Raw genomic sequence first — 21,547 nt, forward strand, 5'->3', positions numbered from 1 at the left:
TCCATAAGCTAAGACGTTTTTCTTTCCCATCTAGATTCAGATAACTCACTATCTCCTCTATCTAGTGCTGAACTACCCTCTTCCTCATGACTATGCAATTTTATCCTGTTTTGCCCTTCCATCTCTACCTTGCTCTCATGTCTCATAACATAATAGATGACGCGTAGGCGCCTTCTATGTCCATGCAGGCACACACCCACCCCACCACCATACCAGACCACATTTACGCCCAGATCTCCAAGAACTTGGCATCAAACCCCGCCTTCAGCTTCCTGAACGAGCGATACACCTTCAGCAACCTCTCATACTCCTCATCATCCGTCCCCCTCTCCTCCCACTCATCCTCCATCCTCTCCTCCTCCTGCAACTTATCCTCCGCCTCACCCCACTCCTCCGCAACACCCTTCTTCCCCTTCCTCGGCACCGCAGCCGGGCCTCCCGCCGCCGGAGCGCCAGCACCACCAATTCTCGTGTCCTCCTGTCCCATAAGCTCCTCCGCCTCCTTCTCATCCTGCTCATTCTCCGCTACATCACCCATACCCATAACACCGAACATCTCATCATCCGCATCGCGTCCCGCGACTACAACACCAAGGTACACCGCGAGCGCGGCGCATACGGTACCAAGGACGAGCGAAAAGTCGTTGAGCACGAACCACACGTCCTCGCGACGGATGCCGTTGGCGGCCTCGAGCGCCTTGACGTTGCCGTGCGCGAAGAAGTCGAGCAGGTACGCGTTGAGTGGCTGGCGCGTCTCGGTCGGGTGTAACGAGATGTGTGGGATCAGTGCGCTCTCAAGGAAGATACCTGCACGCGAGGAGGTGCAGAGGTCAGAGATGGTAGGGAAGGCGTCGCCGTGGCCCGAGAGTGCGACGAAGGGCGAGCGGGCGGTAGGTGCTGGGAGGGATGGGAGGAAGGAGAGGTCTGATGCTGCTGAGTTTGCATCAGGGGAGTTGGCGGAAAACTGCGTGAGTGGTAGGGTGGTCTCAGCGCCCTTGATGTATTGTTCCGCGAATGTCTTCACGTAGGTCGTGTAGATGGATAGGGTGTTCGCGTTGTGCGTCTCAAGGGTGGACAGGGCTGCCTTGGGCATTGGCGGTAGGTAGACCATCGAGGGAGACTTGTTGATCGCGTCGGCCATTGACTCACTGTCAGTTACGCGCGCGGCGCGGCGGCCGAAGATGTGACTTAGGACGAGCATGAGCTCGTTGATCACGGCGTCGGGTTCGGTGTCGATGTTAGCGCAGACGTTGGTGAAATATCCCTCCTTGAGGAGTGCTGAGTTGTGTTAGCTTCATTCAACAGAATGTTGTATATTACTTACCATGGAACGCCCAGGACGAGTTCTCTGTGAAGTACAGATGCGTAACTGGGCCGGAGAAGTTCACAGGCTCGCCCTTCGGGCCAAGTAGCCCTTGACGGCGGAGGTACTCGATCGTGAAGCGAAGGTGGTAAAGCACCTGCTCTTTGAAGCTCTTTCCACCGAGATACAGTCTCGGCTGTGACAGAAGACCATTAATAGACTTCGTCGCGTAAGGCGAATGCTTCGACTCATTCAGCAGCGTGAACAATCGGAGCACCAGATCAGTAGTGATAGGGAAGTGTCCTGTAAGGTCAGGCAATCTAGAGCTCAAAAGGTTGCACGCGCGGTCACGGTCGATGTTCTGGAAGACGATATTACCCAGGAGATCAAAACCACGACGACCCGCACGACCCGCAGCCTGTCTGAAGTTAAGAGCAGTCAAGTAGACGGAGTCACCCGAGAAGACCACTGTGGAACAGGGCATATTGATACCCAAGCTCAGCTCGCCAGTCGCGATAATGACGCGCAGAAAGCCCTTGCGGAAGAGGATCTCGACGCACTGTCTATACTTCTTGTTCATACCCGAGTGATGGACTCCGATACCGCGCTGGATGAGCTCGACAAGCTCCTCCTTGATGTGCTTCCACCTCAGCTGCTTGACGAAGCGGTCAATTTCGGACCGTTGGCATTTGCGCTTGTCGGCGAAGGAGTAGTCATCCTGTGGCTCTTCTGGGTCGAAGAGGTCCATTGCGCTGACCTCGCCGCTGGCATCGTCACGGGCTTGGTCTGCCTTTGACATTTTGTCTTCCTCATCATTGGTCTTCTTCTTCGACACCTTTGGAGCCTTCTTCGCTGCCTTCTTCTCCTTCAACTCCTTCCACTCAGTCCACTTCTCAATCTTGCGCTTCCACTCTTTACTCTCCTTAAACGCGTCCTCGGCTGTCTTGAGTTGGGTTAACAGTGATAGACCGATGTCTTCGCAAGTAGTGCGGTCATAGTTGAAGAAAATCGCCGGTAGGGCGCCTCTCTGATGCAATTGGTACAGAAGAGGCAGTGTAGTCTGTCGAAGATCATTCCTGTCGATCTCCTTCTCGCCCTCAGCAATAGGAGCCAGTTCCGTCTTCGTGGGGGTCAGCTCCTGCACGAGCTTCTCGAACGGCGACTTCTCGTCATTCATCCACGAAAGAAGCAAGATCTTCAATTTCTTCTCCCACTTGAAAATGTCAAATTTCTTGATGCACAGGGGGAGGGCCTTTGCAGGGTCGAGCTCGCTAGGGACCTTGTAGTTCTCGGTCTGCAGCTTGCACATAGCCTTCCACAGGATGAAGCAATCACGCGGCTCCAGTGCCAGATCGTCTGGCAAGCCACGGGACCTATACTGAAGACTCGCGACTGGGTGTAAGAACGATAAGCCGTAAAGGCCATCCAATCCAAGGCCGCCCTTGGTTGATTTCGGCAGGCCATTAAACTCAAAGCCCTTCGGTGGCATATACAAGAACTTTCTCAGATCAGAGTATCTCGTAGTGTGACGAATCATGCTGAGCTTGTTGCCCGACGACTTCTGCGTCTCCGCTAGCCAGTCGCTGAATTGCTCAGGGTTACCCACCGTTGCTGACAGGGCAATGATAGGGCACGGAGCCAAGAGAAGCAGTTGCTCCCAGACAACGCCATCCTCTGCCGTTCCGATAGAGTGGATTTCATCGAAGATGATGCGACGAACCAATGGTGACCAAGTCTTTGCATTTGTTGGGGACAACAGCATGGTCTGCAGAATATGCGGCACCGTGACGAGGATTTGACATCCGATTGGGTTGTTAATGCGGTATTCTCTCGTGTGGATAGCCCAGATAGACTTCCCAGCCTGCGGGTATTTCTTGGAGAAGCGCCCCTGGATTTCAGCAGCGATCTGGTTGACCAACGCCTTCGTTGGAGCGACGTAGATCAGGACCCCGTCGTTGTCGGAGCGCAGAATGTTCTCCATGGCGTAGAAACTGATGAATGTCTTACCGGCTGAGGTAGGTGCGACGACGAAAACGCTGTTGTCCGCGTCAAGCTCGTCGAGGACCTTCCTTTGCCAGCCATCAGGCACGAAGCTCGAGACACGTGGGTCGGCTTTGGCGTCCAAGTCACGGTCCATGTAGGGGCCGCAGTGGAGCAGCTGGAACTCCGTCTGGTTAAGGCTGATCTTCAATGGCTTGAGGTCACCGGGCAGCTTGAACTTGAATGAGAGTTTCCGGTCAGACGCAATTGGTGGCGTGGACGTGATGGCGTCGGTGATGCCTACGATAGTGGCAATTAACTCAGACTGCTGAACAATCTCCTTGGCCACTGGGGTCTTTGATGTGGAAATTGCCCTGATCACGGTCCAGAGCAAAGCAACGACATGGTAACCCTCTGGCTTCTTGTCTGCCTTGCAGTACTTTGCCCACCAGTTCAAGAGGCACTGACACAAATACATGTTGATATCCGCTTCGACGTGCACGGATCTGGCGGAGTCAAGACCGTCACGGTACAGCTTGGCACGATTGTAGCGTTCCTGCTCTCCAAGAATCTCCTCATACACCTTCATCACTCCCTGCCAAGCCGAGAACGCCTTATCCGACTCCGCATCTCCCTTCTTCTCTTTGTTCGCAGCAATGATCTGCTGTGCCTTGCTCAGGCCGCCAGCTCCACCCTTCTTACCACCTCCCTTCTTCGCAACCGGTCCAGAATCTTCCAAAGCTGGATATGCCTTTCCGGATTTCGACGCCGCCTTGACCTCAGCAGGTTTTGACTTTTTAGCGCCAACGGTGATAGTCTCTGGCTCCAGAACTCTGCCGTTTGAGCCCGTCAAACTCGCTGCGTAGGCGGTCATTTCGGCCATGTAGAATTGGTTCTTCCTCAGCGGGTTCTTCCACTTTGATACTTTCTCCTTCTCAATCGGCACGTGCTTCTTGGGGACAATAGGCTTGTGGGTCTGCCAGTATGAAGACTCGCGATACAGTTTCATCGCCGATAATTTTGCCGACAGAGATGTATCAACGTCAACGTGGATGGCGGAAAGGTGCTTATCGAAAACCGGCTCGGTCAAAGATAAAACGGTGCTGGCCGCAGCGTCAACCTCCTTTCCGTTATTCTCGGCGTCAGCATCCTTAATCTTACGATCCTTGGGCGCCTTCCCAATGAGAGACTTCCCGGAGAGGGAAAGGACTAGATCGAACGCCGTGGACCAGTCTTCTGAAAGAGAAGGTGGAGGTCCCCCCTTCAAAGGACCAGTCAACAGAGCTTGAACAGTTGTCCTGAATAACCTACCATCGATCATGTCGATGAGGTCGGACTTGACTCCCAATTTCTCCATGACGTTGACAAACGCGTCATTGTCCGCAATCTCGGTCACGACTTCTGAGAAGAGCTCTAAGAAGTTGTCGATCTTTTGGTCAAACTCGTCTTCGAATCTGATGAGAGGGAATCGTCTCTGTTCGAGAGAAAGTCGCTTCAGGATCACCAGGTGGAGCATATACGCCGAGGCAAGGAAGTTGTACTCCTGCGTCTGTTGGAGAATAACCGATGCGCCAACAGCACCCACAATCCAGCTTCCCGGTGTGTCCTCCTCCACCTCCGATGCCAGCTCGTTGAGGGTGCTGGGATCCTCCAACCATTTCCCGATGTCGAAAGTATTCCTGGAAGCATTGCTAGCATCCATCGCCTTGTGTGTGGCCGCCACTTCTTCGTCAAAGCCCACTTGCTCGTGGTCTTCTGCCTCCAGGATCATAGTAATAATCTAAACAACTCGTCAGCTTGTTTCCCAGTTAAGTCTCAGCCCAATGCAACATCATACCTTGCTATCCCGAATCTCATTCTGATTAATCAGCGCCACATTCAAGTTGCGCGCATTGAACGACGCCAGGATGCCTCGCAGCAGCACCTTCGCAGTCTTCTCTCTCGCGCCCTCCTGCACCTCTTTGCCCTCGGTCGGTAGTGCTCCATCGTGCGCCATGACGAAGTATACTGGAGAGTGTGCAAGGAATGTGTTGAACTCATCGCTACCGAGGGATGGGAAGACATGCACTTCCACTCCACAGGTGTCGGGGAGATGCACTTCGAGATGCTGAATGAGCAGCGTGCGGGTGAGGAGGTATCGCGAGCGCTGGGCGCTGGAGCCGGGGGGTATGCATAGTTCTTTGTGGTCTAGAGCGGGTTAGTATATATTGCAAGAGAAATTGGGTGACGTCGAGGACGGGGAGCTTACTTGCGAAGAAGGCGATGTGGAAATTGCAGTGTCGCTTGATGAGGTTATCGAGGAAGCGCTCGACTACAAATGCTGCGTGTAGTAGTTGGAATCCACCTGTTTCTGTCAGCGAGTGTCCTTAACAAGGTAGTAGCGCATCTGTAGCATCAGTAAATCCTCATCTTCCATCGAGGCGCCAGAGACATGTCAAGCACCATGGATACCACCCAAATAGCCCAATACAGTTGTGCTTGGCCACCATCTACTCTTAGATCAACAACCCGACGGATCGACCGCGCGGGTTGCGTTTATTAAAGCTCCACCTCGATAAAGTGTGGTGGGGTCCTATATGCGCGGGGTAGCTTACCCTCAAAATCGATTCTCCCATCCTCAAAGCAGGCGCGGAGCAACGAGTCTCCTTCGACGAGGAACAGCTCGTTTCCGGCATAGTCGCCGACGAGATCTAGAATCCGGGGTGTCCGCGCATCGTACCAGCTCAAGACCGACGTTGTCGATGCATCTGCTGCTGGTGGGCTTCCAGCCATATTCGTGGAAGGCGGGGTGGGCAGTCAGGTGACCAAGGAACCCTGATGAGGATGAGGGTCCTTGTAGATGGAAGCAAAGCCGTACAGTGATGTTGGTGATGGAATGAGCGAAAGGGGTGAAAGAATGTAAAATCGTAATTGGCCTCTCGGAGGTCTTGTTTGTTCTTGTATTTCAGTTTTTTGCAGCGTGTGATGTTTTGTTTTGTTTTGGGGATTGAGGTTGTGCGGCTCTCATGCACGCGAAATCCACAACCGTGATTTTTATCGACTGATTCAACTTATCAGCGGGGTCGTTCTGCCTTATCCAGAAAGGTGGGGCGCCAGCAAAAGCTATGCTGCACGTGACATTCTGTCATAATGATCTAGATGCAACCTCGGCTTTCAACCACTTCCAATAACTATCAAAAGGTGTTATATATATATATAGGTCTATGATGGATTTGATGTCTTCAATTATTATTGGGGACATCACCATAGTGTCATCGGTCTTGTCTACATATACATATGTTTTATTTGGAATCCAAGGGAAGCGGCCTTGGCTACAGTCAATCCTTCCAAAGCACCACTCAGACAAGGCTGTGGCAGTAATGGGAGCTGAAGAGGGGGGCTAATGGGTTTGGGCGCGTATTTTGCGGAATGCTGCCCAGTCACAATCTGCAGATGCCAGGTAACATCAGTCTGGGTAATCAGAAAGCTCTACATAAGTGGCGCAGCCTTGTCTAGGTGGTGGATAGAAAGTTTTCAATTGCATTCTGTCGCTTTCGTCCTTACATACATTTCTTAGCCACTACTTTCTATAAAGCTGCTGATCCAAACCTCCACATAAATCCTGTTGGAAAGATAACCCGCTGTCGTTCTTGCCGGCTACGGCGGGGTGACTGTCAAAATATAGGAAATGGCCGACGATGGCGAAAGGCCCATCCGGGTCCTAAGCCTTGGTCCGTAGCCACATATTCCACACTCTAATGCGTTGCCTAATTTGAGCATGTAGATGGAGGCGGGGTGAGAGGGCTATCAGCTATCCTCATCTAGATCATATCATGAGAAATATCAATACCTAGCGAAAAGCTGATGTAAAGGAGCCAGTGGACCATGGCAGTATTTCGATTTGATGGGAGGCACAAGTACTAGCGGGTATGCAGTATCTCTATGTTCTGAAGTCGCCTGCTAATTGTATTTTCTAGTATTATTGCAATCATGCTTGGAAGACTGCGATGACTATCCCGGAATGCATTGGAGCTTACGCGGGGCTCTCGAAAGCCATTTTCACGCCGAAACATTCCCGTGCAAGTCCTGCAAGAGGAGTAGATACCTGAACGGCGACGGGAAGTTTGATTCAAAAACCTTCGAGAAAGCAATCAAAGCTCAGACCAAGATATCAAAAGTTGCGGAAATTCTGCCTGCACTACCTCTAGTGATGACTTGTCTAGAGGCTATTTTTTCCAAATCAATGATAGACTCAGCTGTAGATACCTCATTCACTTGAGCTTTGAGCTTCTGGGGACAGTCTTGAGCTCGATGTCCATTTTGTTGGCATATAAAGCATTTCCCAAGTTTCATGAGCATTTCTTTTGCTGGATCTTGATGCGGTGGTCGATACAGCTTCTGTGTCTTGTTTTGCATGTTCGAATCCATTGTAGGTTGAGAGACTGAAGTTCAAAGTGCCTGGCCCTGATTTTGAGTTTGGCCCATGTTGTTCGAAAATGACTTTGGCTTCCTTTTGTCTTCTTGTTCCTTGATCCGCTGGATGTTCTGGTCGATGAGCATGCATTTATTTGCAAACTCGTAAAGTGTAGTAGCTCCAACTTCAGCCACTAAGGCTTTCTGCATCTGTTGGTTGACTTTGAAGCGCAAGTCATCTAGCAAAGTTTCTTCAGAGTAATCAAGTTCTGTCGTGAGCCTTTGGAACTCGGCCCAGAACACTGCAAAGGTGTTGTTTCTCTGATACAGCTTCCGATACTCAGTTTGAGCTGTATGCCTTCGATCAGGATCACAGAAGACTTTTTCCAAAAGTTCAAGAATTTCTTCTGCTGTCTGCAGTTTGTTTGTAGAGTTTGGTCGAAGCCTTGGATTGACATGTCGAACTGCCAATCCTCCCAGTCGACTCTGAATGTAGCTCATTTGTAAAGTCTGTGTTGGAAAATGATCAATGTTGGCTTCGAGCTTGAGGCAAATTTTCACAACCCAGTCTTCAAATGCTGGCTGTAAGGATGCCTCCTTACCTAGATACTCGAAGAACCTGTCTCAGAACTGTTATGGTCACTACAAGCATGAAATCCGATTCGGTGTGGTTTCGAACCAGTAGAGGAGCACATAGCGAGTTACACTATAGTGGGGGATGGTAAGGGTGTAGGGTTCAGGGTCGATGCTGACCTGTTGCGGTGGAAGGATCAGGGCTAGGGTTGGGATAACCGAGTCGGGCCCGTTTCGGGTACTCAAGGAAACAGACTCGACGGGGTTCCCCCTTCATCTTTTTTGTATCCTTCGTAGTAGACCTATAGGATAGCATCCGTTTAGCCTCCGACTCGCACTCTCATATGCTATTACTGTGAGCTGGGTGCCCTGTGTCCTTACACTGGCTCTATCCCATCTGTGAGGATTGGAGGGTCTGGAATCCGTGCTGACAGTCGACTGTGAGAGTGGTGTCCTGGTTCATTCTTCAGAGCTTGTTGGGTTTGCTTTTCAAGATATTTCTGAATTGTTTGTTGCTCTGTGGTTTGTTGCTCATTGCTCTGGTGTCATACTGACATTCGTTGCACTCAGTTTGCTATCAAACTCAAGAGCAAACTTAGAAATCTCCTCCTCAAACCTACAAGTCACTATACATATTTTGGCTTGTCACACCAACAACAAGAGCAATACTACTCAACGATTTCTACAACCCTCTATGATTCATTACACGTCATTGCTCCTTAGTTACTGGGCCGATATGACCACATAGCATATCTCTACAACCCTCTATGATTCATTACATGACATCACTCCTTAGTTACTGGGCTAATACTATACATGACATATCTCTATCAACTAGAGGCCTACGAACATGAACGATAGCTCCAAAAGCTTCTACAACTGTCTATGATTCATTACACGTCATCGCTCCTTAGTTACCCACAAGATTGGTTAAGTTATGACATAATCTGTCGATAGGGGTACTCTGACCTTGGACCTCCTTTCACTTCCTATAGGCTAGGAACCTAGGAGATGGTTCTATGGGATTCTCTTACGTCGACTACAGTTACCAAGCCTGGTTAGTCATGGAAAGTCTTGGAAAATGAGAGAACTACACTCCTTTAGCATAAATAGGATTGCCCTTTCCTTAAGAAATGGCAAGCAGACAATACAGTAAATCGACTATCACATACTTCCACATCTTTTCCAAGCTTCCAAGCATTGATCTTGTTACTCCTTGTTTCTGAAAAGTCAGTGAGGTGCTAACCTCTGACTTATCCCTGAGTTCTCAGACTCAACATTTGTTACAACTTGTCTAAACCACTCCATTACATCATACACCTGATGCTGCGTTGTGGAATAGTCTAAGCTAAGAACCTTTGGCTCTGTTTCCTAAGACAGTGTGTTGTCTTAGTAAAATCATCCCTTCCTTGGTGTCATACTGACATTCGTTGCACTCAGTTTGCTATCAAACTCAAGAGCAAACTTAGAAATCTCCTCCTCAAACCTACAAGTCACCATACATATCTGGGCTTATCACACCAACAACAGAAGCAATACTACTCAACGATTGCTGAAAACTCTTCTACTACATCTGTTTATGCTACATACATCACGGCATATCATTTGGACACTCATTGAACAAGTTATTAAGAAAATCTCCTCCTTAAGGGGGTGGGCCAATACTACCACATGGCATATCTCTACCAACTAGAGGCCTAGGAACATGAACGATAGCTCTAGAAGCTTCTACAACCCTCTATGATTCATTACACGTCATCGCTCCTTAGTTACCCACAAGATTGGTTAAGTTATGACATAATTTGTCTATAGGTACTCTGACCTTGGACCTCCTTTTCACTTCCTATAGGCTAGGAACCCAAGAGATGGTTCTATGGGATTCTCTTACGTTCACTACATGATTAGCAAGCTAGTTGTGGGTCGCACTTGATTTCTAATACATTTACCAAGCCTGGTTAGTCATGGAAAGTCATGGAAAATAAGAGAACTACACTCCTTTGGCATAAATAGGATTGCCCTTTCCTTAAGAAAGGGCAAGCAGGCAATACAGTAAATCGACTAGCACATACTTCTACGTCTTTTCCAAGCTTCCAAGCATTGATCTTGTTATTCTCTGTTTTTGAAAAGTCAGTGAGGTGCTAACCTCTGACTTACCCCTGAGTTCTCAGACTCAACATTTGTTGCAACTTGTCTAAACCACTTCACCACATCATACACCTGATTGCTGCGTTGTGGAATAGTCTAAGCTACAACCCTTTGGCTCTGTTTCCTAAGACAGTGTGTTGTCTTAGTAAATTCATCCCTTCCTTGGGTGGCTAGATTCTCATATCTGGTGCACCCACCATACACCTTGTCTGCTTCAAGCTTCAACTATTTCTATAGCAGCACTTCGATACTACAATGGAGGACGACCAAGCTCCTACAACTACTGCTGAACAGCAGATGCAACAACTGTTTGCCTTTATACAAACTATAGCAAACAAACTTGAGAATTTGGAAAACACCTTTCAAGCCAACACTTCAGCAACACAATCTTCAACTCAGACACATCATACAGAGCTTCCCACAGCTCCTCTGGCTATTTCGAGTACCCCAGGTGCACTTCCTAAAGTGCAAACACCAGATTTATACCATGGAGACAGGAGGAAGTTGAAGGGATTTCTTATGCAACTGGACATCTACTTCACCCTCAGGCCTCATCAGTTCACCTCAGACATTCAGAAGATCTATTTCGCTGCCAGCTACCTCCGTGGATCTGCATTCAACTTCTTTGAGCCATATCTTAGAAGACTTAGTGGCAACAACCAAAATACCACTACACCTTTGATTACCTCTTATGACCAGTTTCAAGAGGAACTTACCAGGACCTTTGGAGACATCAACGAAACTGCTACAGCAGAAAGAGAGCTACAGAAGCTATGTCAAAAGACCTCTGCTGCTCAGTATACAACAGAATTTAGGAGAATCACTTCTCACTTGACTTGGAATGAAGAAGCCTTAGTCTTCACTTACTACCAAGGGCTCAAGAGCTCTATTAAGGATGAACTCAGCAAAGAAGAACGCCCTACAACACTTCAAACGCTTATAGAGAAAGCTGTCAGACTTGATGATAGGCTTTTTGAAAGAAGAAAGGAAAAGAACCAAGACTGGCATCCAACAAGAAATTTCAACAATTACACCTCTACACCAACTGCTAAGGACTCAGCACCTGAACCTATGGACTTAGACGCCTCTATAAAGAGATCTACAGCAAATCCAGCACCTCAGCCTACAGGATACCCTCAAAAACTGAAAAGGGGTAAACTTACCCCTCAAGAAAGAAAACACAGAATGGACAACAACCTTTGTTTATACTGTGGCAAAGGGGGACACAGAATTCAGGAGTGCTATTCAGCACGGGGGAGTGCTGATTCAAAACATATAGCAGCCTCAGACACAGTCACAGCTGCTATTCCTGAAAAACTTGAAAAATCCCCACCAGGCACAACTTCAACTGAGACTACAACTTCTCCCCTAGACAACAAAGATGTGTCGATGGTGCTTTCTCAGAGTCTCACACACCTGTTAATCCCTATTCAACTCCATTTCAAACAACAGGTGTTGTCTACAAGGGCTATGATAGACTCAGGGGCAACAGGCAACTTTATATCTCAAGACCTCATCTTGACACACCAGTTACCTACAATTCCCAAACGCACTCCAGAGTTGCTCCGAGTCATTGATGGAACTCCTATCAGTTCAGGTTCCATTACCTGCAACACCCCAGTACTCAAACTTGAGATTCCCCTAGGAAAATCAACATTTTCAGACACCATCTCTTTAGATGTTATACCAATGAAGTACCCAGTTATCCTAGGTCTTCCATGGCTTCAAAGGCATGATCCAACTATCAATTGGAAGCATTTATCGCTTGGGTTTAGCTCAAATCCTGAGCTCAATACTGAAAAAACCCTTCAAGCCTCAGTTACCCCTATTCAGGTCCAAGACTCAAACTTGTCCCAGATCAAGGATTTTGACCAAACTATGGACGATATATCATCTCTGATATGGGTTAAACCTTTCCAACCTGTCCTGGAGATAGCAGCTACTTCAGATTTGGAGAAATCATCTCAGGAGGTCATTTTGCCTTTAGCATACCAAGACTACCAACATCTTTTTGACAAGGCAAAGGCATCAATTCTGCCAAAGCACCAGCCTTATGACCATGAGATACCACTCGCAGAAGGCTCAATGCCTCCCTACGGCCCTATCTACTCTCTATCTGAATTAGAGCTGAAAACTCTCAGAGAATACCTAGATGAGAACCTTAGTTCTGGCTTTATCAGACCTTCTTCCTCACCAGCAGGAGCTCCCATTCTCTTTGTCAAGAAGAAAGATGGCTCCTTGCGTCTCTGTGTTGATTATAGGGGCCTTAATGCAGTCACTGTTAAAAACAGATATGCTTTACCCCTTATCCCTGAGCTCATAGATAGGCTCTCTTCAGCAAGGATCTTTACCAAGTTAGATCTCAGGGGAGCTTATAACCTGATACGCATCAAGGAAGGTGATGAGTGGAAGACAGCATTCAGAACACGCTATGGTCATTTTGAATACCAGGTAATGCCTTTTGGGCTTGCCAATGCACCTGCTTCTTTCCAAGCTCTCATGAATGATATTCTAAGACCTTACTTGGATATCTTTGTTGTTGTCTACTTAGACGACATTCTTATATACTCTTTAGACACTCAAGAGCATGTTCTACATGTTAGACAAGTCTTAGAGAAGCTATCTCAAGCACAACTCTTTTGCAAACTTGAGAAATGTCTTTTCCATATGTCTCAAGTTGATTTCTTAGGACATAGAATTTCAACAGAAGGCATTCAGATGGACCCTGAAAAGACAAAAGCAGTACAAACGTGGCCTATTCCTTCCAGCATTAAAGAGGTTCAGTCTTTCCTTGGGTTTGCCAACTATTACAGGAGGTTTATACCAAGATATACATCCTTGGCTTTACCCCTTACTCAATTACTTCACAAGGACACTTTGTATCACTGGGATAAGACACAGCAAGATGCTTTCGATGCTCTTAAAGGAGAATTTAAAGAAGGGAAAATGTTACTACACTTTAACCCCTTGAAACCTGCCACTCTTGAGACAGATGCCTCAGATTTTGCCATTTCTGGAATCTTATACCAAGCTCCAAAAGACAAACAAGAAGAGCTACAGCCTGTGGCATTTTACTCAAGAAAGCTATCAGCAGCTGAACAAAACTATCCCATTACAGACAAGGAACTGCTTGCCATAGTATGTTCTCTAAAGCATTGGAGATGCTACCTTGAAGGGGCAAACTATCCTATCACTATTTACAGTGACCATTCAAATCTCTTGACCTTTACAACCACTAAACAGCTCAATCGACGACAAGCAAGGTGGTCTGAACAACTAGGAGGTTTTGACTTTGTTATAAAACATGTCTCAGGGGCCAAGAATCAAAGAGCAGATCTCCTCTCAAGAAGACATGACTACCAAGATTCTGCTAAAACTAGCAATACAAAGGCTCTGCTAGACTCAGCAAAGCTTATAGCAGCATCTTTAAGCAACCCTAGTACTACAGAGGACTTAGGGGTAAACTTATCCCCTCAAGACCAAGTTGCCCCCATTACCTCTTCTCAGGAACCAGAGACCTTTAAAGACTATACACCCTCAGCAACACTTCTTAAAGCATTCAAAGATGCTTACAACCATGATCCCTTTGCGAAAAGAACTTTGGAATACCTCCAGAAGAAAGGTTCCTCTCTTGAGAAAGTTGGACTACAGAATTTCTCAAAAAATCAGCATGGACTTCTCTTATTCAAGAACTATATCTATGTCCCAAGGGATAAACGATTACAGCTACACCTCCTACAGCAGTTCCATGATGCTCCAGCTGCAGGGCACTTTGGCTTTGCAAAAACTTATGAACTTCTAACAAGAAAGTTCTACTGGCCTAGTCTAAGGACTACTCTTCAAGACTATATATCTTCTTGCACTACTTGCAACTTGAACAAACCTACACGGCAAAAGCCCTATGGCCTCTTGCAGCCTCTACCTATACCAGAACGCCCATGGGACTCCATATCCATTGACTTTATAGTCAAGTTGCCTCCTTCTATCCCAAAAGGGGGTGCTACCCCTTATGACTCTATCCTTGTGGTGGTAGAAAGGCTCACAAAAATGGCACACTTTGAGCCTTGCAATGAGACTATCACAGCTTCTGAACTTGCGTGGCTATTCCTCAAGGTGGTCTTTAAATATCATGGAATTCCTGGACACTGGATCTCAGATAGGGGAGCAGTTTTCACTTCAAACTTTTTTAAGGAGTTCTCTAAACTCTTAAACATGGAACAACGCTTCTCTACAGCTTATCACCCTCAAACAGATGGCCAGACAGAGAGAGTCAACTCTGTACTTGAACAATATCTAAGAATTTATACAAACTATGCTCAAGACAACTGGGCAGATCTTCTCCATCTTGCAGAATTTGCTTACAACAACACAGTCTCTAACACCACAAAAGAGACACCTTTCTATGCAAACTATGGTTATCACCCTAGGTTTGAAGTGGCAGAACTGAATTGCCCTGAAAATTTCAAAAACCCTTCTGCTACTGAAAGAATCATCTACCTTAAGGGCCTCCAGGACTATCTCAAGGTTCAAATACAGCGTGCACAAGACGAGCAGGCTCAGGCCTTTAACAGGGGGGTGGTTGCACCACAATTCAAAGTTGGTGATCAAGTCTTTTTGTCTAGAAGACATATCACAACTACTAGACCTTCAGACAAACTTGATACTAAAAGACTTGGACCTTTTAAGATCACAAGGACTATTGGCAAGAATGCTTTCGAGCTTGCATTACCACCTACTTGGACTATCCATAATGTCTTCCATGCATCTCTCTTGTCTAAGGCACAAGAAAGTTCCTTAAGACCACTTCAGTCTCCTCCACCTCCTGTTCTGATCTTGGATCAACCAGAATATGAAGTAGAGTCTATCCTTGACAAAAAGACACTTAGAGGTCAGGACTACTTCCTCGTTAAGTGGAAAGGCTATCCTACAAGTGACAACACTTGGGAGCCTAAGAGAAATCTAAAAAATGCATCTAAGCTCATTCTAGAATTTCTTTCTAAGAAAGCCAACTGGCTAAAGGGCAAGCAGACAGCCAACAAACGTCCTTAAAAGGGGGATCATGTCATACTGACATTCGTTGCACTCAGTTTGCTATCAAACTCAAGAGCAAACTTAGAAATCTCCTCCTCAAACCTACAAGTCACCATACATATCTGGGCTTATCACACCAACAACAGAAGCAATACTACTCAACGATTGCTGAAAACTCTTCTACTACATCTGTTTATGCTACATACATCACGGCATATCATTTGGACACTCATTGAACAAGTTATTAAGAAAATCTCCTCCTTAAGGGGGTGGGCCAATACTACCACATGGCATATCTCTACCAACTAGAGGCCTAGGAACATGAACGATAGCTCTAGAAGCTTCTACAACCCTCTATGATTCATTACACGTCATCGCTCCTTAGTTACCCACAAGATTGGTTAAGTTATGACATAATTTGTCTATAGGTACTCTGACCTTGGACCTCCTTTTCACTTCCTATAGGCTAGGAACCCAAGAGATGGTTCTATGGGATTCTCTTACGTTCACTACATGATTAGCAAGCTAGTTGTGGGTCGCACTTGATTTCTAATACATTTACCAAGCCTGGTTAGTCATGGAAAGTCATGGAAAATAAGAGAACTACACTCCTTTGGCATAAATAGGATTGCCCTTTCCTTAAGAAAGGGCAAGCAGGCAATACAGTAAATCGACTAGCACATACTTCTACGTCTTTTCCAAGCTTCCAAGCATTGATCTTGTTATTCTCTGTTTTTGAAAAGTCAGTGAGGTGCTAACCTCTGACTTACCCCTGAGTTCTCAGACTCAACATTTGTTGCAACTTGTCTAAACCACTTCACCACATCATACACCTGATTGCTGCGTTGTGGAATAGTCTAAGCTACAACCCTTTGGCTCTGTTTCCTAAGACAGTGTGTTGTCTTAGTAAATTCATCCCTTCCTTGGGTGGCTAGATTCTCATATCTGGTGCACCCACCATTACACTTGGGTGGCTAGATTCTCATATCTGGTGCACCCACCATTACAGTAGAGTCTTGATAAGACGATGTAATCCTTAGTTCAATATCGTCTTATTGAATATATCGTTCAACTGAATATCACATAATCCACCTATGTAAGGTACTCTGAATACGGCTATTTACATCTAGGGCCTCTAACTCCTGCTCTAGTCATTCAATTGCTCTTAAATGAGCTGTTTTCACATCATCTCGACCCTTAGTAAACTCAATTACCACTTGTAGAGCCTAAATAGCTTCTTGTATTGACTGTTTCAGCCTGTTAGGCTACGCCTCTTCTTCTTCCTCATCTTCATCAATTGTCTGTAAGCCAAGATGCCCTTTTATCACGTTCTGTAAGGCCTCCTTAGGATCTAGTGATTCTTGTTCACTCTCTGCCTCTAACTCTTGTTCCTCAACCAGATTTAGGAAGCTGGAAATTGCCATCTTGTATATTCCTAGCTCTTTTAACTTGCTCATAAAGACTCATGATATTCTGAGAATCAATTGCAATAGGAAGTATATAATAGTTGTAACTAGAGTTGACTTCTAGAAACAGTTGTAGATTGTTGTATTTAAGACGTAGTTATTCCAACTTCTTAGAATCTAACGAATAGCTAGGTGTAAATCCATTAAGTTCCTAGGGTCCTAGTTATTGTTATAACACTCAAGCATATATAAGAGCCACTGTCGTCTATAATGAGACTTAAAGCTTTGTATAATTCCTTGATCTAAAGGCTGAGATCGACTCGTTAAGTTCTTTAGAAGCTAACAGATTTGTATATTAGGAGGAGGTGGTGTAAATTCGACAGCTGTAAGGTGTGTAGAGAAGTTATTCATTGTTAAAAGGACTGTACGAGTTGTTCTAATGTGATTATAGAAGGCTTGAAGCCATTTAGACATCATAGTTGTATTCATCTAGGCCTTCTTATTCCACCTCCACTCTCCTTCCATTGTAGAAACACTTGTATTTCATAGGCTCTTGGTGTTTTGCTCTTTCTAATGATCCACACATAATCTATCACTCCTAGTTGCATTTGTAGCAAAATTGAGAGACAGACGAGCCTTGTCCTTCTTTAAACCAGGTCATAGTTGTGTGGTAAGTCCATGAGAAGGTGTCATCTTCTAATAGAGTGCAGCCTCATCTATATTATATATATCCTCATCGTTGTATTCAGTAGCAATTGTACGTAGGCCTTTTATTTCGTCTTCTGCAGTCTTAGAAACAGAGCCAAGCTCTCCGTGTCGACGGTAATCCTAAATATGATGTCGCTATTTGAACTTTTAAAGCCAGCCGACACTGAACTTAGGGCAAGGACATTGTGAATATTAAGGCAATTGACGCTAGATTTGTTAAGCCTTCTGCTGTAGGAGTTCTCCACTTGTTACGCCTCCCTGTTCTTCGATTCGGAGTTGCCAATTGAATAGAACTGCCTCAAGATCTGGCTAGTTTCCGGTTCGTATGCGGGCTAAATGTCTAGGGCTCTTAGAGTTATCAATAGACTCAAAATGAGCTAAGAGAGACTTATAGAGACAGTCCTATTCGTTAGCTGTAATTATCATAGAACCATGTAATACAGGCTTTTTAAGAAGGTTAAGGGGTTTGTTTAAAGGCCTACAGACGTAGGGCTTGTCGCTAGTGTATGTGGATTCGTTGTTTTTGGGGGCATATTGAGTATAAAGGCTTCAAAAATATCATATATTATAGTACAGATTGCAGAAAGGTATCACGATAAGACGATGTTTTAAGGAATTGGAGCGATGTCGTGAATATCGTATATTGTATGTTCAATCGGTTCCGAGAAAAACAGCACTATCGAATACAGGAGGAGACAAGTTGTGGCTTGCCACAACTTGTCTCCTCCTGTACCAAACCACCCCGTCATCATGCACCGAAGGCCACCAGAAAGGCCTCCCCATGCGGCCTCACCGCGTCTATCGACGACAACCAACTATAGTTAGTTTCGCAGTAGCAGTACAGTTCCGCACATCAACGGCTGGAAACCGAGCGACGTGCGTGATTTGTTCCACGCTCAACCCGCCCGTCGGTACCAACGTACGCGCAATATAACAGTCCGTCGGCAAATGCGCGCTGGCGAATCTCAAACTACTCGACTGTTCAACTACTGACAACACTACTCCTCTTCCCAGCTATCAGTCTGCCTGCCTGTCGGTCTTTGCCAGATACGCCGCGGTTATCACAAGCCATCCCGATCGACCCAGCAGTTATCACCTGTATCTTGATAGCAACGCCGCGCGGGCTGACAGATGGACCGAGGCGTGAGTGGGGGCACCATAATCCATCCCATCCCATCCCATCACGTCGCGTCGTCGTCGCTTTCTGGCCTCGCCATACCACCAAACCCCAAACCCTCCCCGCTGCATCCATCGATCCGTCCAAGTCGCTACGTCTCATTTCCCTCCCTTATCTCGTGCTCCTCCTCTACGAACCCCGAACTACCTGACTAGCAGCATCAGCGGTGGATTATGTACTCTACCGTAGGAGCTACCACACCAGAGTGCAGGCGCATCGGTCGTGCCGAAGATGAAGATGGGATCGTGGCGCCACGCCCAGAGGTACAACCGCCATACCGCCGTGCATGCCAAACCATCAGGAATCGGGGAAGGGGGAAGGGGGAAGGGGATCAAACAGAGAAAGAGCGACTAACTGAGACGGGGAATAAGACACAACGAGATGAGCACGAGTGAGTGAGAGATAGCACCGACGACATTCCCACCACCTCACCACTCGAATCCTGCAGTTGTGTACCCGTAGTACCGTACGGCTGCATCAACCACACACCTCGACTTACCTTTTGCCCCAATCGACCCAAGACCAGCCAACCAAGACCAGTCGCAAATCAAAAGCAGGCAGGGTCGTATCTATCTTGTGTCGTCTCTCCCTCGACCTCAACCTCGACCACGCAGACACCACACGCACACGCACACGCACCTGCAGATTCCCAACACCTACATTAAGCACCCCCTTCCCCTCCTCCTCGCTCACTCTCTCTTCCTCCCCAATCCCACCCACCATGTCCGCCTACGACGGAGGCTCAGCCGGGGCAGAACCCGTTGCTGAGGAAGCTGAAGAATAGGCATATGCAGATGATTGCCATTGGTGGCTCGATTGGTGCGGGTTTGTTTATTGGGTCTGGTAGTGCGCTGTATAATGGTGGACCTGGTTCGCTGGTAAGTTCGATGCTGGTGTTGCTAAGTTTGAGCTCCTGCGCACAAGTGAGAGCGCAGATGGGGGGACCAAGTTGGTTGGGGGCGAGGCTGACATGCGGTGTGTCCGACTATCGATTTCATCATTGTCGGTGTTATGATGTTGATGACCGTTAATGCTCTGGGTGAGCTTGCTGTCATGTGAGTACTCTCCCGTTCCTTCCTTCCTCAGTCTCAGGTCGCTGGCCGCGATCGAGCTGAACTTGGCCTGGCAATCCGGACGTGCGACTCGATTTGTCAATTGTATCAGGCGCCCGTTCCTGGCTGCTTGGTCCCGTTGCACAATGAGCGCGACCTGGCGACAGCTCTGGCAGCTTAGTCCAGCTCCGAAAATGAACCCGAGCTGACTTCCCCCCAATAGGTACCCCGTCAACGGTGCTTTCTTCACGTATTCTGCTCGCTTCATCGACCCGTCATGGGGTTTCGCTATGGGCTGGAACTACGCCATGTCGTGGCTTGTCGTCTTCCCCTTCGAATTGGTCGCCGCCAGTGTCACCATCCGCTTCTGGACTGGAAACGATAACGACAACAACGCGAGTGTCAATGACGGCGTGTGGATCGCCGTCTTCCTCGTCATCATCGTCTTCGTTAACGTCTTTGGTATCCGTGGCTACGGTGAAGTCGAGTTCGTCCTCGGCACGATCAAGGTCATTGCTGTCATCGGCTTCATCCTCACTGGCATCATCATCAACTGCGGTGGTGTTCCCACTGACACCAGGTACGTCTCCCCAAAAATCCGCCCCCCCAGCTCGATTTCCAAGCCCAGAAACTGACATAATAAAACAGAGGATACATTGGTGCGCAATACTGGCATGCACCCCAGCAAGCCTTCAAGAACGGTTTCAAGGGCTTCTGCTCCGTCTTCGTCACCGCCGCCTTCGCCTTCGCCGGAACCGAGCTCGTTGGTCTTGCTGCCGCCGAGGCCGACAACCCTCGCAAGTCCCTCCCCAAGGCCACCAAGCAGGTCTTCTGGCGTGTGTCGCTCTTCTACGTCGTCTCGCTCTTCGTCCTGGGCCTGATCATCAAGTCCGACGACCCACTTTTGTCCAAGGCATCCGGCGCCAACTCCAAATACTCCCCCTTCGTGCGCGCCTTCCAAGAGGCCAAGATCAAGGTCCTCCCCTCCATCATGAACGCCGTCATCACCCTCTCCGTCATCTCCGTCGCCAACTCCTCCACCTTCGGCTCCACGCGCACGCTCCAGGCCCTGGCCATGCACGGCATGGCGCCCAAGTGGTTCAGCAAGGTCGACAAGCACGGCCGCCCCTGGGTCGCCATGACCTTCGCCCTGGCCTTCGGCCTCGTCGCCTTCATCCGCCTCTCCCCCAATGGCGGTGACGTCTTCGACTGGCTCCTCGCGCTTTCGGGTCTCTCGTCCTTCTTCACCTGGGGCTCCATCTGCCTCGCTCACATCTGCTACCGTCACGCGTGGAAGCTCGCAGGTCGCGGTCTCGACGAGCTGCCTTTCGCTGCCATGTTCGGTGTCACCGGATCGTGGATCGGATTCCTCCTCAACGTCCTCTGCCTCATCGCTTCCTTCTACGTCGCCCTCTTCGTAAGTCCCCCCCCCCTTTCAACCCACCACCATCACCTCCACCCCCAAAAGAAAGACCTTTGCTAACATACCCCCCTTAGCCCGTCGGAGGGCCCGATCTCAACGTCGAAGGCTTCTTCAAGAGCTACCTCGCCGGCCCCATCGTCATCCTCTTCTTCGTCGGTCACAAGATCTACAGCCGCACCTTCAAATTCGGCGTCCACCTCGCCTCCGTCGACGTCGACGCCGGCCGCCGCGAGCTTAACCTCGGCGAGGAGATGGAGGCCGAGCGCGCTGCGTACCGCGCCATGCCCTTCTGGAAGAAGGTCTGGAACTTCTGGTTCTAGTGGCGCCGCGGCTGTGCTGTTGCACGCGCGGTGTGTT

The 21,547-nt window shown here is 48.0% G+C and overlaps 2 protein-coding genes across 2 annotated transcripts; one reads left to right on the top strand and one right to left on the bottom strand.

Annotated features, from left to right (window-relative positions):
* Positions 1–708: 708 nt before the first annotated feature.
* Positions 709–6,268, bottom strand: VC83_03030 (uncharacterized protein). The gene is made up of 4 exons (XM_024466679.1): positions 5,878–6,268; positions 5,532–5,627; positions 5,121–5,470; positions 709–5,063 (listed from the first exon to the last, which is right to left on the bottom strand). Exons 1-4 carry the CDS (start codon positions 6,053–6,055, stop codon positions 1,317–1,319), a joined length of 4,371 nt encoding a protein of 1,456 aa, XP_024325413.1. The 5' UTR covers positions 6,056–6,268; the 3' UTR covers positions 709–1,316.
* A 13,477-nt stretch (positions 6,269–19,745) lies between these two features.
* VC83_03031 (uncharacterized protein) lies at positions 19,746–20,967 on the top strand (the record flags this gene model as incomplete). Its single annotated transcript, XM_024466680.1, has 2 exons — positions 19,746–19,770; positions 19,991–20,967. 2 exons carry the CDS (start codon positions 19,746–19,748, stop codon positions 20,965–20,967), a joined length of 1,002 nt encoding a protein of 333 aa, XP_024325424.1.
* Positions 20,968–21,547: the final 580 nt, after the last annotated feature.

Source organism: Pseudogymnoascus destructans (genome assembly GCF_001641265.1).
Source record: "Pseudogymnoascus destructans isolate 20631-21 unplaced genomic scaffold scaffold_7, whole genome shotgun sequence".
Taxonomy (NCBI): domain Eukaryota; kingdom Fungi; phylum Ascomycota; class Leotiomycetes; order Thelebolales; family Thelebolaceae; genus Pseudogymnoascus; species Pseudogymnoascus destructans.